Source organism: Mchenga conophoros, linkage group LG4, assembly GCF_057382185.1.
Source record: "Mchenga conophoros isolate Kocher_MC1m ecotype Shallow Benthic linkage group LG4, M_conophoros_male_GT1.1, whole genome shotgun sequence".
Taxonomy (NCBI): Eukaryota; Metazoa; Chordata; class Actinopteri; order Cichliformes; family Cichlidae; genus Mchenga; species Mchenga conophoros.
The window spans coordinates 31,948,707-31,963,950 of record NC_140529.1 but is presented as its reverse complement, the minus strand read 5'-3'; the positions used below and the strand labels follow the sequence as shown (position 1 = coordinate 31,963,950).

The window sequence follows — 15,244 nt, the reverse complement described above, 5'->3', positions numbered from 1 at the left end:
AGATCCCAAACACACTGCCAATGTAGTAAAAGCCTACCTAAATAGAAAAAACACAGAGTAGGAAACTACCAGATATGCACCAGGCTCCTCATGCCTGGTGCTTAACGGTTTCAAAGCTCCAAAGAAGAGCTTTGAATGTCCTTTGAGAACTATTTCTGAACACTACTTAAATAAATTATAAGAAAGTTCAGGATGTGCTGAAGAAAACCATGATCGTATAGAAAATGTTTTTACACTCCATTTCTTTGCCTTTGCATGTTTAAATAAATTGCTCCTCTTTCCCATTTTACTAACACAAACTGAATAAATGAGGGGTGGCTCGAGACTTTTGCACGTTACTCTACATGGAGGGCAAAGTGGGTGAACCATGCAACAAGAGCTTTGTGCTATATGGTGATTATTTATCTCAGGTTCATGAGCGCAACTACATCCCAAACACTTGCCTTCCTGTTGTACATCTAAAAATGCCCCACACATCTTGCTTTCATGCTCCGCTGTTGTCCCCAGAGTCGCCACAGATCTTCAATGAGATTTTTTTTCATTTGCTTTTGTGGTTTGGGTCCTTGCTAAATAAGATTAACTGCCTTTTTATAGGGTAAATCCCATGTTATAATATAAACTGGATGCTTACATTTTTTCAAGAGACCAGGTCGACCTCTACATTGTCTTTTTTTTTTTTTTTTTTTTTAAATCAAGCGTCAAATACATTTGCAATATAAAAACATTATTTTTAAACCTTAAATTTAATTTATCAAACATCTTCACCATATTAATCAAACTTGGTTCCACAATAAATTGATTAGAGTAGTAATGTAATCAAAATAGTTTTTACAATGCAAGTATATTTGAGCTTATTAAAGTAGTTATTTTTAAAAAATGTATGATTCCAATCAAAAAGAACACATTAAATTATTTTAATTAAAAGCATCTTATTACCAATATCTTATTGGTGGATGACAAATAACAACATAAAAGCCCCATGTCAGCATTGTTATATCACACCTCACAGCTTTCATTAAATAACAGTAAATAAAAACTGTAGAAAAGTCATTGGCAAATATCAGCATTGAGACCAATGATTGATTAGTCTTTCATACTGATCATCATGATGGGTAATTGTGTCCATTTAATAACCAACTAAGTTAAAATTAAAACAGAGCCCCCCGGTAAGATAAACCATGACAAGAAGCATGGGTTGAGTTAATGTAACTTGGATGAAATTTGATATCCTGCAGTAAGAGGGCCCTAAACACACAGGGTGCTTCTCACTCTGGGAGATTAGGGGGAGAGAAAAAGCTCACATAACAAAGTGAAAAAATCCAAATATATTCATGATTTTTCCCTGATAACAAAAGTAGCTTTCTATTTTGTTACCGTGCATATTTAAGATTTGTTCTCACCTCACAAACGTCATTTACTCATGGCTGTGCATGCACTAACAAGGCTGTGAATTTTAATCTTGTCAAAAAAACAGAAAAAAAGAAATCCCCACAATCAATCACCAGGGGGGCTCTGTGTTTTTGGTTTTTTTGCATAATACTGATAGGAATCTAGATGTTTGTCTGTAGATGGTTCATCATTTTTTGGGCATGTTTTCATGGGAGGTGGGACAGAGTTGGATGTGAAAGTGTTCTGCTCGAAGATAAAGACAGATGTCAGTCTATGACTTCTCCAGTGTCCCACTTAGTTTTGGGTTCCTGCCACCAATCAGCCAGGAGGGACTCCTCATAATCCCCCATACCCTCAAACTCAGTGTCAGGATGGTTTGAGCGAGAGGTGGTCATTTCTTCTGGACTTACAACTTCCTAAAATGTAAAAGAGAAAAACAAAACAAATTACCAGAAAACTCTTTAATGAGGCTACATTCACACTGTTGCGTTTGAAAACGCATTGTTTTCTCTCCGTTTTGGCCTCCCGTCCACACTTTCCCCGAAGGAAAACGCTCTCGAAAACGAATACATTTGAAGACGGTGCTTTAGCGTCACAGTGCGGACAGCGAAAACGGAGACTTTCGAAAACGATGACGCATTTTAGTCATGTGATGCAGTCATGTGACCAATTAAACTAAGGTAGCGGAGTTGTTTTGTTTGCTCTCAATTTTGACAGCCCTATTAAAGATTAATATCAGTTTGTACATGCTTCAGATAGCTTTTCTTCAAATTCTTTAATTCTCACTCGCTTTTGCAAAAAACTTGGTGCTTTTCCTCGACATTTTGCTGCAACGTTTCAATGAGCTGGAAAGTAAATAAACGGCAGACAGAAATGAGGCAGGCTGAATCTTCTTGTGTTTCACGCATGTGCAGTAATGGAACTTAAGCGTTTTCGGCCCTTTCAATGTGGATGCACAACTCTGTGAAAACGACTGAAAACACTAGTGTGGACGCGGAGTGTTTTCAGATGAAAAGGCCATTTTCAAATCTATCTGGGCTAGTGTGGACGTAGCCTTACTTACAGTACTATTCAGAGATTCACTGACACATTCTTCTTCTTATGTCTGTAAATCTGTCAACTTTTGCACCCTGTAATTCAGCCTGAACTTTCACAGTCCTCCTTTCCCCTTCTCAGGTCCAGGCAGTGTGAAGCTGGGAGGAGCCGGCCTGAGTTAAATGGATGTGGCACAGTCTCAGTGGCCAACACCTCCAAGCCACATACCACACACTGCTGCCGGAAGACAACCCCCTCCACCCCTTCTTCCGCAGCCTTCACCCCTGTTTCTCCCTTTCATCCTCTGATTTATTTTCCTTTGTGTTCTCTACATTTAGTTTGTTGGTTAATTCCCCCAAAGTAAAGGTCTACACTCCTAAAGAAGATATGAAGTTTGCATTTTGAAAAACAATAACAGTAAACCCCAGCTGGATCCTCCAAGTCAAAGACTTATTTTTATCCTCTGTAGTCCTGCAGAGAGTTTGGATTTTATCTGCTGAGGTTTTCAGGCATCTGCGTCTGATACCTCAGCCACTGTTCCAGCACAAAGGGGACCGGTGGAATTTTGTTTTTGTTGTTAAAAGAAAAAAAAAAAACATCTCAGAGATAATTATCTCTGCAAGCTTAGTCAGATATGATCATCGTAGCTGTATACCAGTAGCTGGATTATAACAAAGGATTTCTTTGTAGTTTAGATGAACATTTATAGTTACTGTTTTTGTAAGAAAATGTCAAATTGGTATAGAAGTCAGACTGTAAGCGTTCAGTGTTTTCCTAATGGACATTTAAAACAATACATATTTAGAGTCTCAAACTGGACTATCCCTAACTTGTAAATTAAGTGCATTGCCACTGTAGCAGCATATAAAAAGATTGGCATAGCCACTGTGACGTCACCCATTGGTTTGTAAAGTGTGGTTTTGAAGCGTCGCACTGATGTTTGGGCTTCTAGCCATCTTGGCTTCTTGAAACCAAAAGTCATGAGAGAGTGTTGGATCTGACCGGCAAACTGAAGTTACTGAGGAAATAAATAAATCTTTTCCCAGTCTTTGCCTAAAATAGGTTTTAAAGGCTTTTCCCCTCTATAAGCTATATTACTATGTATGAACAACATTTGGTAGCGTACATTCATCCAAGTCTTTACAATTCTAATGTAGAGGAATGTGCTGAAACTATTGTGAACCTCCACTGTGTGTGTGCTTGATTGAGACATTTCCTGTTGGAGCTGTTGATTGACTTGGTCCTTGTTCGGCATTTTCAGTGAGAATTATTTTTGCACCATGTTTCTCTCTTATAATATTTCAGACTGCAGTCTATCTATCAAAATGATCATCATTTTGTATTAGATAAGGTTTGAAACCAGCAATAAGTAACATAAACTCATTGGCAAAAGATTTTGTTATAGCTTGTCCTCTGCTAAATTGGTGCCACAGTTCGGTTTGTTTAATGCTGCTAATTAAATGCCATATTGTATAAAGATTAGTCCTTCAGATAATTTTTTTTTCTTTCTTTAAAGGAATTAATGTAATTTCCGTTGACGCTTAAGCTCAAGCCCTCATGCTGTCTAAAAACAGTGCGCCATTAGTCAACATCAGCCTTTGAGCCAAGTGTAGAAACATACCTCATCGTCTGTTTGCAGGTAGCTCAGAGCAAACTCCAGCATTTCTTTCTGTTTGGTCGTCTGGTTAAAGTACCTCAGTGCCTCCTGGAAAAGTTAAAGGGACATCAGCTTTTGTGTAAGCTCAAGCAACCAGTGGGAACAAACAAACAGTTTTACAACACAGAGCTGAATGACAAATTTGGCTAGCTGGTTTTTTGTTTACTGGCTTTTCTCCTCTAAGTTTAGAAGCCTTCATGTGTTTACAGCAGCACTACATGTATTTAAAACCAGGATGCAAAGAACTTTACAGGTTAGACCAGCTTCAGATGGGTCTAGCCCATAAACTGCACTGCAGCTGCTGCCAATTTTACACCCTGCAGAAAAGACAGGAAAACATATCTGCCGTACACAACTATACAAGTTTCTAATTACCACCCTGAAATTGTGTTAATGTTCACGCCGTGACCGCTTCATGCTACCATTTTCCTGCTTTGCAATATGCACCGCCTGCTGCTTCCAAACAATCCAGTCTGCATGAGCTGCAGCTAAACCGCTCAAGTCCTGGAAGAGCCGATGAATGAAGACTGGTACAGTTTTTGTTTTACTCACAGGCCGAGGTTCAAAATCATTATCGTTGAGGCCCCACTGCTCCCGGTAGAAGCGATAATACGCCACATTTTGTTGCATCACCTGGTCTTTGGGGTCGAACAGCATGTAACTTGCTGCACACGGAGCAGCGTTCTTTACATCATTTACTGGAAACAAAGTAATACATGTTTTAAAAAACCCATTATATTACACAGATCTCTGCAAAACAAAGCCAAAGTCTTGGTAATAGTTCTTACATTTATAATAAGAAAACTGGAGGTAGTGATACATAGTAGCTACAAACTTCTCCACAAAGAAGCCTCCAACGCTGGGTGTCAGGTTCTCCTCGCATTTAAATTTACATTTCAGAGCATTTATATAGAGATCTGATGGAAGCAAGAAGGAGAAAATGTTATTTTGCCTCAAATAATCTGAATTTAGACTGCTCCTGAATGACTCTCCTCTTACCCGCCATGCTGGGATAGAAATCTTTGAACTCCACAATCTCATATGAGCTGTCACAGCCAGCTAAACAGAGGTTGTATACTTCAAAGTACTGTGTGATGGCCTGCTCCATGTTTCTAGCACTGTTGCTGAAGTCTCCGTTGTTGTAGAGCGTCACACTTTTCAAGAAAACACTCTGTGTAGTAAAGAGATTCATTTAAAAAAAAACCCAAAAAAAACCCCATAGAACTCAAACATCAGACCTCTCATTGGTGCAATACGACAGTGCTTAGGGTACAAACTTCATATGGCTGCTCCTCGTGATCAATGAGATATTCCTCCACGTCAAACAGTGTCTTGTAGTAGTTCATGTTCTTTGTTAAGAGGACATCATCTGGGTTCTTCTTCAGGAAAGTGTGAGTTGCAGCCACTGCCTTCTCCAGGTTGTTAAGCTGAGGGAGAATGTAACACATGGCACTGGAGTTACAGGAAGATACTTTTTTTTTTTTACTTTTAAGGTAAACGTTTTTAAAAGAGGACATGTCAGAGCACATCATTTCTTGAGAAGTCAGTAAACAGCTGATAGATGCAGTGGTTGGAAACTAAGTGATAATATCAGATATCACACACCAGAGTCAGGTAAAAGATCTGGGCAGATGTTCGTGGAAGTGGGTCGGTATACCCTGTTAGTTTGAAGTATAATAAAAGGTATCATTTTGGGGGAGGGTTAATCAACAATAAATAAATATGCAGAATAATCTCTGAGTGAAAGAGGGGGGCACAGCAGATATTCTGCTTTTAGGATTCAGAGTTAAAGGGTTTCTGATGATGTACGTTCAATTAATTTCCCCCACAGCATGGATGTTGTTAGTGTGGAGGCAATTTAATGACCAAGCATACTTTTACGCACACTTTTTACGCGAAAGATCTTGCCGACTAAGTACCCCCACCCCCCCATCACTCTGACAGAAGAATAGGGGGATTGTTTTTAGGGGAACACTGGAAGAGACGTGGCACATGCTCAACTGCTGCTTGGCCAGCAGGAGGGCGCACAGCAAAGTAGTGGCGAAATTACACTCCACAGCTAACCCACTAGAAATTTCCTCTCGGTAAGTAAAACGAGCCAGCCTGTCTAGAGAAGCCAACTGCAGACGCTTTTGTTGAATGAATGCTCCCGTTACGCGTAAGATATTCTTGTGATATGCCGTGCTTAAGTACTGCACCAACTTTGCATTACACTCCCAGAGTCCCAGTGAACTCACTTCCACACTTAGTCTCACCTGGAAGTATGCATACTGTATGTAACGATAAGGTATCCTTTTCTCGAAAGTTTCCAATAAATCTCTCCGTGGATATGTGAGCTTAAACACTGGAAAATCTGCCTTGCACTTTTTAAGGCAAGCAGCTCTCAGCAGGATGTGGCGCATGACGCGGAGGCTGGTATCCTCGAACAGGGTGTCGTTGTCCCGGCTGACGGAGCTGCAGTTGCTGCAGCAGAAAGCCTCGCTGTCCCGGAGGAGCCGGTGGAGCCGCAGGCTCAGCTCCAGGAACTTGATAGTTTCTGCCCAGTTTTGCGCTCCGTATTGCTCCATCGCGTAGTTGTACGCGGATTCCAACGGCATGATGTCCTTCTGAGGGAAACTTTTAAAGCTGTACTTCTCATACTGAGCGTCCACCGGCGCAAAAATAACGAAGAAGAAGGCCAGGAACAAGCTTCTCGTGAGCATCTTTACCTTCACAGGCTCCCTCAGCCGTCTGTCAGTGCTTTGAATGGCTCAGGAGACCTCCTTCTTTACTTTAACAGGGATCGTTCATGTCTGTGATACCTGTAAAAAACACGGGACGAAAACGTGAACATCTAGTCAAGATTTTCAGAATAAAAGCTTTAATGAGCGTTCATCAAAATAAATAAATAAATATTGATCTCTTGTCTTCTGCTCATTCTGTACAGTATTTACTTCTAAAAGATGGCATCGGTCATACATATTCGTTTAAGATAAATAATATAGAACACAGTACGTGTGTGCATATTATTTTTATAGTTAGTCTCATTTTTAAAAAAATTAAACAATTTAAACAACATGACAATTAATGTTTTTGTGCGTAAAAGCTACTGGAAGGCTGCATTTTTAGAATGTCTGGATTAACCTGCTTTTCTTAGTTTAAAAGTGTGGTTGTGAAATTAATATTAATTGTTATAAATATCATTAAGAAACATCCGGTTCGCTACAAGTTGGAGTATTTTTCGTTTATTTAAAATTCCAAAATATAACGGTTTTAAAAAATATAAGGTTTTAAATGCAGCTTGGCAGTCGGTAAAATGCAATCTTGGCAATTACCTTGAAAATAGAGCTCAGTACTTCCGGTATATTTCTTGTTAATTCTGGGGGGCTTGACACAGACGTCACAGAATGAGTTGGGAAGAAAAGGGTCAATGTTTTCCACATAAAACGCAGAAGATGCAAACAAACCAGATGTAATATTACTTTAATCGTTTTTTTTTTAATTTACATGAATATTTATCAATGTTCATACGAAGTGTCTTATGAGTTGAAGATTCTTGATTTCTGCTGACATTTCGAGCAAATGGACAAGCTGAGACTAGTGAGGTTAAAAATCCATGCGCATAGTTGACACATGACTTGTGGGCATATTTGAACTCCGTGTCTGCAATATTTCAAAATCTTTGCAGTTACCATTAGAAGCCCTTCGGGGTGTCTGGATGAGATGGTTATTAGGATGCAATAACTATTTAAACCGTAGAAGACTCCTTGCATGAGCCTGCCTCCCTGAAATGTGCCACCAGATGATACGGGATTACAAATTCAGGCTCGTTTCATTTGTGAGCTGAAATCATAGAGCCGGGCCTTTTGGGACAGGCATTACACGTTTGCAAGATTCCATTAGAAAGAGGGTGGGGGCCCCGGGGCCACTCCCCCTCCTGCTCCTCTCTGGAGTACAGGGCCAGAAAGATACGACAAGCAAGCCTGAAGGAGATGGGATAAGGCCGGAAGTGTGTTTAGTTTTCCATCCACATTAAAAAATATAAAGTATTATTAATGAGAAATAAATTATGTATGTGTCTCAGATCGTGCGCTGTGCTGCATTCAGGGTTGGAACACACGGTGCCACTTAACAGCCAGACCGCATATCTGGAAGTTTCTACACTTGGCAAACAATCTTATTTTTTCAGTTTTCACACACTTTCATAATGTTCTACCGTTCACATTATACATCTGTAATGTTAATGACAAATAGGGTGACCTAGGGTCCCACTTTAAGCGGAAGTGTCCCTTTTCCTGGCTAACACTTATCTCTCAAAGCAGATGTGGTTATTTATCCATACTTCCCTATTGATACCCGAAGATGATAACCAGACATGAGTGTAAGAAGTATATAGGAAGGCTGCATTCAGATAAAATCAAGTATATTTGTACTTTACATGCTAAATATTTCAAATCTGTATAGTTTATGTACAATAATATTATTATTATCATAATTATTATTATTTATGTCACACAAAGTAAGTTAGACTTACAGGGGGAAAAAAGTTGAAATAAGCATTATCAACTTTTATATTGAATATTAAAGTGTCTTTTTTTTTCTCTGTTTGGAGGACTATTATTTTGAAATCCCTTACCGGAAGTCATCTATGTCATTTAAACGAGCTTCACGGCCAGACCAGCGTCAACTTTTTGCTGCTGTATCGGTTCCACATCTTGAACCACATCACCGGCGGGCAGACGGGCTCTCACTCTACTGAGCAGCTTTTCAAATGGATTTATTGGCATGTTTTCAGCTTTTACTTCTGTCGCACTTATTGACTGTGAACTGTAGCCCCGGTCCGTTACTCGACGTTGTCGTGGATCGTTATGACATTCCGAAAGTTTGTCCTCGAGAAGTGGAAATAGAAGATTTTGTTCGTTATCATTTCAACGGTACCTTCTTTGAAGACGGGAAAAAGTTTGACTCCAGGTGAAGTTACAGCGAAATGTCAGTTAGTTTAGCTTCAGAATGAGCTAACTAGCGCTAATTGTTAGTATAGAAAAGGACTACAGTTCCCACGAGCTGCTTGTAACGTTAGCTTTCAATGAAATTATGGTTACTGTGTGATTAAAAATGGTTCACTGTGCAGTAAGGGCAATGCTTACACAGTAAAAAAGTTATTACAGTAAGCACAGAAGTAAAGAAAGCTAACACGCATTTTATTTGTTCTTTTAATGGATTTTTCTTCACATATGTTTACTGCAGCAGTGATGACTGCAAACGTGTCAGTAGCATCTCAGCTTCAGCAGAGGTGAAGCTGAGAAAATCACAGCAATTATTTGCTGTGATTTAGTATCTACACGGGTTAGTTTCGGGCAGTTAGTAGATGGCATACCTCCCTTGCATTCCATTCCCTTGAAAAATAAAATAAAATAAATTAATTAAAAAAATCACAACCCATTTTTATTTTGTTCACGCTGTTTTTCACTCTCATCTCCATCACCGCCTCTGCAGCTATGATCGAGGCAAAGCTTTCATCAGCCAGGTCGGCCTGGGCAGACTCATCGCAGGGATGGACCGGGGTCTGCTGGGCATGTGTGTCAACGAGCGCAGGAGGGTCACAGTCCCTCCACATCTGGCCTATGGAAGCATAGGAACAGGTGCAGAGGAGCACAGCAGTGACGGCACTTTACTGGTGGCATTATGTGGGCTGACTTGTGACACTCTGATCTCTATCTCTGTTCAGGTGGTATAATCCCTCCTGATGCTGTGCTGGTTTACGATGTCCTTCTGCTGGATATCTGGAACGAAAAGGACAAGGTTGAGATCCGCACTCTCGACAAACCTGCGAGCTGCAGGCGAACAACTGCAGCATCAGATTTTGTCCGTTACCACTACAACGGCACTCTGCTCTCTGGTGAACTCTTTGACTCCAGGTGAGAGGGCAAAAGTTTCATTAGAAGCTGAAAAGCATCTCTTTGTTTGTTTCTTTGATTATCAGGAACTTTGAACTGTCAACTCTTTATTTAGTTACTCGAGGAATGCCACCTATGACACCTACCTGGGCCAGGGTGACCTCATTAAAGGCATGGACGAGGGTCTTCTGGGCATGTGTATTGGGGAAAGACGCCTCATTATCGTCCCACCCTTCCTGGCATACGGAGAGAATGGCTACGGTAATAACTACTATTAAGATGTCTTTGGCTAGTGTGGCATTTCTTTTAATTCACCTGTTGACAACCTCAAAATGTAACCTCTTATTAATAATCATAGTGACCTGTTTTGTTTCTTTTAAAGGGTTAAGTTTAAAACTTCATATGTTTTCTGCATGTTTATCTGCATATCACATTCAAATATCAGTATTTTTATATATATTTCTGATTTTGCGTGTAGGATTTGGTGTGCTAACGTTCAGAGAAATTGTCAGAGGACATTTATGAGTGTCTTTATGATGACTGATTGATTGATGATTGTTTACTAGTATATTCACAAGCTGTACAGCTTTTCCTCCTGTTAGAGACTTCCCCTATGGCTATTCATACTACACCAGTAATTATGTAATAGATAAACAATGAACTTACAGGAAAAGTAACTGTTTTTTCACCATCTACTAAATTTCTGGGTTGTTTGTTTTGTTTTGTTTTGTTTTTTTACAATGGGTTCATTGTTCACATTTTCTAAAAAAAAAAAACATGCTTTTGTTAGAAAATGTGAACAATGCAACTAAGCAACTCATTTTGCACATTTATTTCTTACAATTTAAAGCCCAACGAGTAGTGCTGACAGAAAAACTGAGATGTGCTGTTGAGATTGCACTTCTTATATTAAGATGTCACGGGAAATAAATGTTTAGTTAAACTTATTTTCAGTGACTGAAAGGCGAGTATCAGTAGTCTGGCCCACTTAAGATCAATATTTTCTATATGTGACCCACGATGTGAAATCAGTTTGACATTCCTGCTCTAGTACAAGGAAAATAAAGCATCAGAAAGATTGAAAGTTGATCCTAAAACTTTGGGCGTACTTTAAAAAATGGAGACCAGGATGTGTGTAGGGACAAAATTTTGTTACAGTAAAATCCATTACTTTGACTTTTACTGGATGGCCTTCCTTGCTGTCTTATTTGGTGTTTGCGCTGGGCAAAGCTTCAATATGGATACTTTCAAATTCAATTGGCTGTCTTGCTGGTAACCAGTGTTGGCCACAGATATGCGTCCTCTCATTTTCGATGTGGAGTGTAAATGCTTGTGGGTTTGGATTTCCTAAGCGCTGAGTGCAGTAACAGAGGCTAAGCTAGCTGCAGGATGGTTATTCAATCTCTTTTACTGTCTTGTACTGTCTAAATTGCACTGTCTTATTTTATATTTATTTTCAAAAATTGTGAGTGAGGATGTTTTAGAGTTGTCTTAATAATCATTTAACAAACCTCAGTTGAATCGGAGTAGATAAAAAAGGATTTAGGTGGTCACTTGTTCAATGAGTTTTAATTTTTTTTTTAATAACTTTCTTTCATGAACATGCTTCTTTCCTCCCAACAGGAACCATGATCCCTCCTCAGGCCACGCTGGTATTCGAGGTGCTGATAGTTGATGTCTTTAACCCCAAGGATGATGTAATCGTGGAGGCAAAGGAAGTGCCTAAAGGCTGCACGCGCACAACAGTGACTGGAGATTACATCCGCTACCACTACAATGGCACATTTCAGGATGGCACACTCTTTGACTCGAGGTACACTTGAGAGTTTTTTTGTTTGTTTGTTTGTTTTTTCATTTTTAGAAAGTAAATAAGCTATCATCCAAATAAGCTTCTTTCAAGCTCTCTCTCACTCTCCTTTGACAGCTATCAGCGAAATAGCACCTACAACACTTACATCGGTATGGGATACGTGATCCAAGGGATGGACAAAGCCCTGCAGGGGCTGTGCATAGGAGAGAAAAGGAGGGTCGTAATTCCTCCTCACTTAGCGTATGGTGAAAAAGGAGTCGGTGAGTTTGATGTCTGCAAATAGGAGGTTTTAAAGTGTTGTCTGAGTGAGCGCATCAGAGGTGGGAAGTAGTGATATACAAATACTTAGTGTACTTAACTAGAATTTTTAGGTATCTGTACTTTAATTATTTTTCAGAAAACTTTTTACTTTTACTCCCAACATTTTCACACAAATATGTGTACTTTCTGCTCCTTACATTTTCAAAGTAGACTCGTTACTTTAGGTTTAAGGAATTTGAGTGGAGTTATTCCATGTCCCTGTGTGCATTCAAACATCAAAGTGATTTGAGCCTAAAAAGTTACATATGTAAGGCAATAGTGTATCTAATGGTATATCAGTCACCAGGGGGTATCGCATACAACAAGATGAGGTAAAACCATGTAATTTATTAATAATCTATTGCATCACAGTCAGGTTAAAGTAGGCCAGTGTTTTTGGCACATCACCGGAACGAGTGTAGATGTTCTGTAGTCATGGTACTTCAGCATCTAGCTAGCTCTACAGAAAAAGGGCAACTGAATACCATCTAGTATAAAGACAGTGTAAAAAGTATACTGTCAGTGTAAGGGATGGAAATCAGTGAAGTTAGCTTGTGAAATGTTGGGTTACAGCTTGTTGAATTCAGTTGTGTAAATCAAACAAAGAGCAGCAGCAGTAGAAGTCAGCTGATCACAGTCTGTACACAAAGAAAATCTGCTGGAGCCCAAAATAGAAATTATTGTAATTCTTTTCCCCACGTTGAACCACTACAATCAATCTTAGCATTCCCACATCTGCTGAATCCCATGTTAATCCTGACTGTGCTCATTTCCCTGTTAAGCTGTGGAGGCAAAGTCATCGTCTACAATGTATGCAACAAAAAAATAGTGCTTTTCTTCTTAAATGCTCGTGTTCTGCATAACTGATTCAAGCTGAGTACAATTTTTAGAATTACAGTTCAGACTGAAATAAAGTTTGTATTCTCATTTATTAATTGTTTTATTATATTACTATAGCACGAGGTTCAGTTAGTTTTGCACAACAATAGCTCATAGAAACATCCTCAAAAGAGTTACTTTTTACTTGTTTAGTTTGAATACATTTCAGGTCCTGTACTATTTCAATTTACTTGAGTAAAGAAGTTGAATCAGTACTTCAACTTTTATCAAAGTATTTTTAACGCATGCGTCTGTACTTCTATGTGTATAAATGTCATGTTTCTTGTTTTGTTTTTTCATTTTATCTTGTAGGAGACTTCATTCCTGGATCTGCTGTGCTCGTCTTTGACATTCACGTCATTGATTTCCACAACCCAAAAGATCCAGTCAATATCAAAGTTACCCATAAGCCTCAGGAGTGTAACATGAGAAGTGAAGCTGACGATTTGATTCAGTACCGCTACAATTGCTCCTTGATGGACGGCACCCTGCTGTACACCTCGTGAGCGCCCTCTGCTGTTCACTCTGCTACACTGCACCCTCCACCTCATGCATGTAATCATTGCTGGCTCCTTGTCTGACAGATTTCCGTGGGCCTCGAATTCATACCATCTTTGTCTTTATGACAAAAGCATGTATGCTTGCATGGCTCCAGGTTGTTTTTTTTTCTTTCCTAAATGTTCTCTGTTAAAAATAGTTATGAATCACTTTGCAGGGACCAGTATGATTCACTTTCTATCACTACTCTGGGAGGAAATAATGTGATCCTGGGTCTGGAGGAAGGTTTAAGAGGCATGTGTGTAGGCGAGAGGAGAGAAGTGGTCATCCCTCCCCACTTTGGCCATGGTGAAAATGAAGGTCAGTCATCAAGAAACTCAGATACAGTATTTATTTATTTTTTGTTCTTTTTCATGTAATTTTCCTCTTCTTTAATGGCATCTCCAGCCGGAGGAGTTCCAAGGAGTGCAGTGCTCTTCTTTGAGTTGGAGTTGGTGGAGCTTCAGAAGGGTGTACCTGAAGGCTACATGTTTGTGTGGGTCGGGGATGGCCCTGATCCCCTCTTTCCTGCTATGGACCTTGATGGAGACAAACAGGTCCCCCTTGAGGAGGTAAAAAGAGAAGCTAAAATGACTTTTTTTCCTTCTAATTTTTTTTTTTTTTAAATAAAGGAACATTGCTGCACACAGTAAAAATGTTTTATAACTTAGACACTCCTCCAATATTCTCCAGTTTTCAGTCTTCATCAGGCTCCAGGTTCAAGGAGGCAAAGGTCGTCTTCGGCCGGGGATTGATGCCGACAGCATTATTAAGGACATGTTTGATAATCAAGACCGTAATAAAGATGGCAAGATCGTAGAAGATGAACTGACGGTTACAGAGGATGACGTGTCCAAACAAGCAAGAGATGAGCTATAAAGAGGACATCTACGTGTTTCACTGGTGATTAAGTACAGGCGTGCAATGGCTGAGGTAACGCTGTTGTTTTAGTGTGTTGTGGAACAGCTCTGAATTTTTCAGGACTCATTTCTCATCTACTGGGCCTTTTCACTTCAGACAACTCGCCCTGTAGTTGGAAAAATTGTATTTTCCATACAAAACATCTGTTTACCAAAACTCTGAACCCAAAGCAGCTATATGAGATTCAGCCATCATTAATAACTTTTACACCAGTGTTTTTATAACTGTGATGTGTCAAAAACATGGTCAGTATGTTGTGGCCAGAAGCGCTTTTTAAAATGCTGATGGAAGAAAAAAGATCTGTAAGGAAGGCACATGTCATTTACCAAGAATCTGGGCAGGGCCCAACTTCCACAATAGTCCAGCTGTTACAAAAGTCATGTGATTTGCTGTTGATTTAGCAATTTAGATTTACCTTTGGTCCTTCATCTTAATATAAAAATGATTACAAAAAACACTAGTTGTACAGTATTGTTTGTGGCTGTGTACCAATGTACAATAAAATATTTTATAACAAAAAACCTTTGTATGTTGTCAATGAGCTAAACTCAATTGGTCTGGCCTTGCACAACAGCCCCGGTGTCTCAGGCAAATGCACTGCCCACCTCTGTGTTTGTGTAGTTTTATTTCTGGCATAGCTGAAAATAAATAGGTAATTATTTTGGACAACAGGACAAATCATAAACTGTTATGCCACACCGTCAGCGGACGATTAGACCAACAAAGAAAATACTTTTTGAACATGCACAAGAGAATTGAAGAAGAGTGCAGGGTGGAGTGGCTGGAGATTGAGGTTGACGGTGATTTGTGACAGGAGGGCAGCAGCGAGAGTGTAGTGAT

General features: G+C 39.5%; 2 protein-coding genes across 2 annotated transcripts; one reads left to right on the top strand and one right to left on the bottom strand.

Moving 5' to 3' along the window:
* Positions 1 to 571: 571 nt before the first annotated feature.
* p3h4 (prolyl 3-hydroxylase family member 4 (inactive)) lies at positions 572 to 8,975 on the bottom strand. Its single transcript, XM_085271827.1, has 8 exons — positions 8,697 to 8,975; positions 6,337 to 6,882; positions 5,359 to 5,508; positions 5,081 to 5,252; positions 4,870 to 4,998; positions 4,634 to 4,779; positions 4,046 to 4,129; positions 572 to 1,805 (listed from the first exon to the last, which is right to left on the bottom strand). The coding sequence occupies exons 2-8, from the start codon at positions 6,781 to 6,783 to the stop codon at positions 1,656 to 1,658; spliced, it is 1,278 nt and encodes a 425-aa protein (XP_085127953.1). The 5' UTR covers positions 6,784 to 6,882; positions 8,697 to 8,975; the 3' UTR covers positions 572 to 1,655.
* Positions 8,712 to 14,925, top strand: LOC146576506 (peptidyl-prolyl cis-trans isomerase FKBP10-like). The gene is made up of 10 exons (XM_085271826.1): positions 8,712 to 9,031; positions 9,557 to 9,702; positions 9,789 to 9,978; positions 10,073 to 10,218; positions 11,581 to 11,770; positions 11,882 to 12,027; positions 13,259 to 13,448; positions 13,662 to 13,804; positions 13,892 to 14,055; positions 14,177 to 14,925. The coding sequence occupies exons 1-10, from the start codon at positions 8,832 to 8,834 to the stop codon at positions 14,360 to 14,362; spliced, it is 1,701 nt and encodes a 566-aa protein (XP_085127952.1). The 5' UTR covers positions 8,712 to 8,831; the 3' UTR covers positions 14,363 to 14,925.
* The last annotated feature ends 319 nt before the right edge of the window (positions 14,926 to 15,244 follow it).

What these genes read in the sequence shown, in the direction of transcription:
- p3h4 (XM_085271827.1), bottom strand. Translation starts at nt 6,783, where the DNA reads ATGCTCACGAGAAGCTTGTTCCTGGCCTTCTTCTTCGTTATTTTTGCG. An exon ending in TACAGTATGCATACTTCCAG is followed by an intron (nt 5,509 to 6,336) that starts GTGAGACTAAGT and finishes ATTCTCCCTCAG; the next exon opens with CTTAACAACCTGGAGAAGGC. An exon ending in CCAGTTTTCTTATTATAAAT is followed by an intron (nt 4,780 to 4,869) that starts GTAAGAACTATT and finishes CTTTGTTTCCAG; the next exon opens with TAAATGATGTAAAGAACGCT.
- LOC146576506 (XM_085271826.1), top strand. Translation starts at nt 8,832, where the DNA reads ATGGATTTATTGGCATGTTTTCAGCTTTTACTTCTGTCGCACTTATTG. An exon ending in GGGAAAAAGTTTGACTCCAG is followed by an intron (nt 9,032 to 9,556) that starts GTGAAGTTACAG and finishes CCGCCTCTGCAG; the next exon opens with CTATGATCGAGGCAAAGCTT. An exon ending in CTATGGAAGCATAGGAACAG is followed by an intron (nt 9,703 to 9,788) that starts GTGCAGAGGAGC and finishes ATCTCTGTTCAG; the next exon opens with GTGGTATAATCCCTCCTGAT.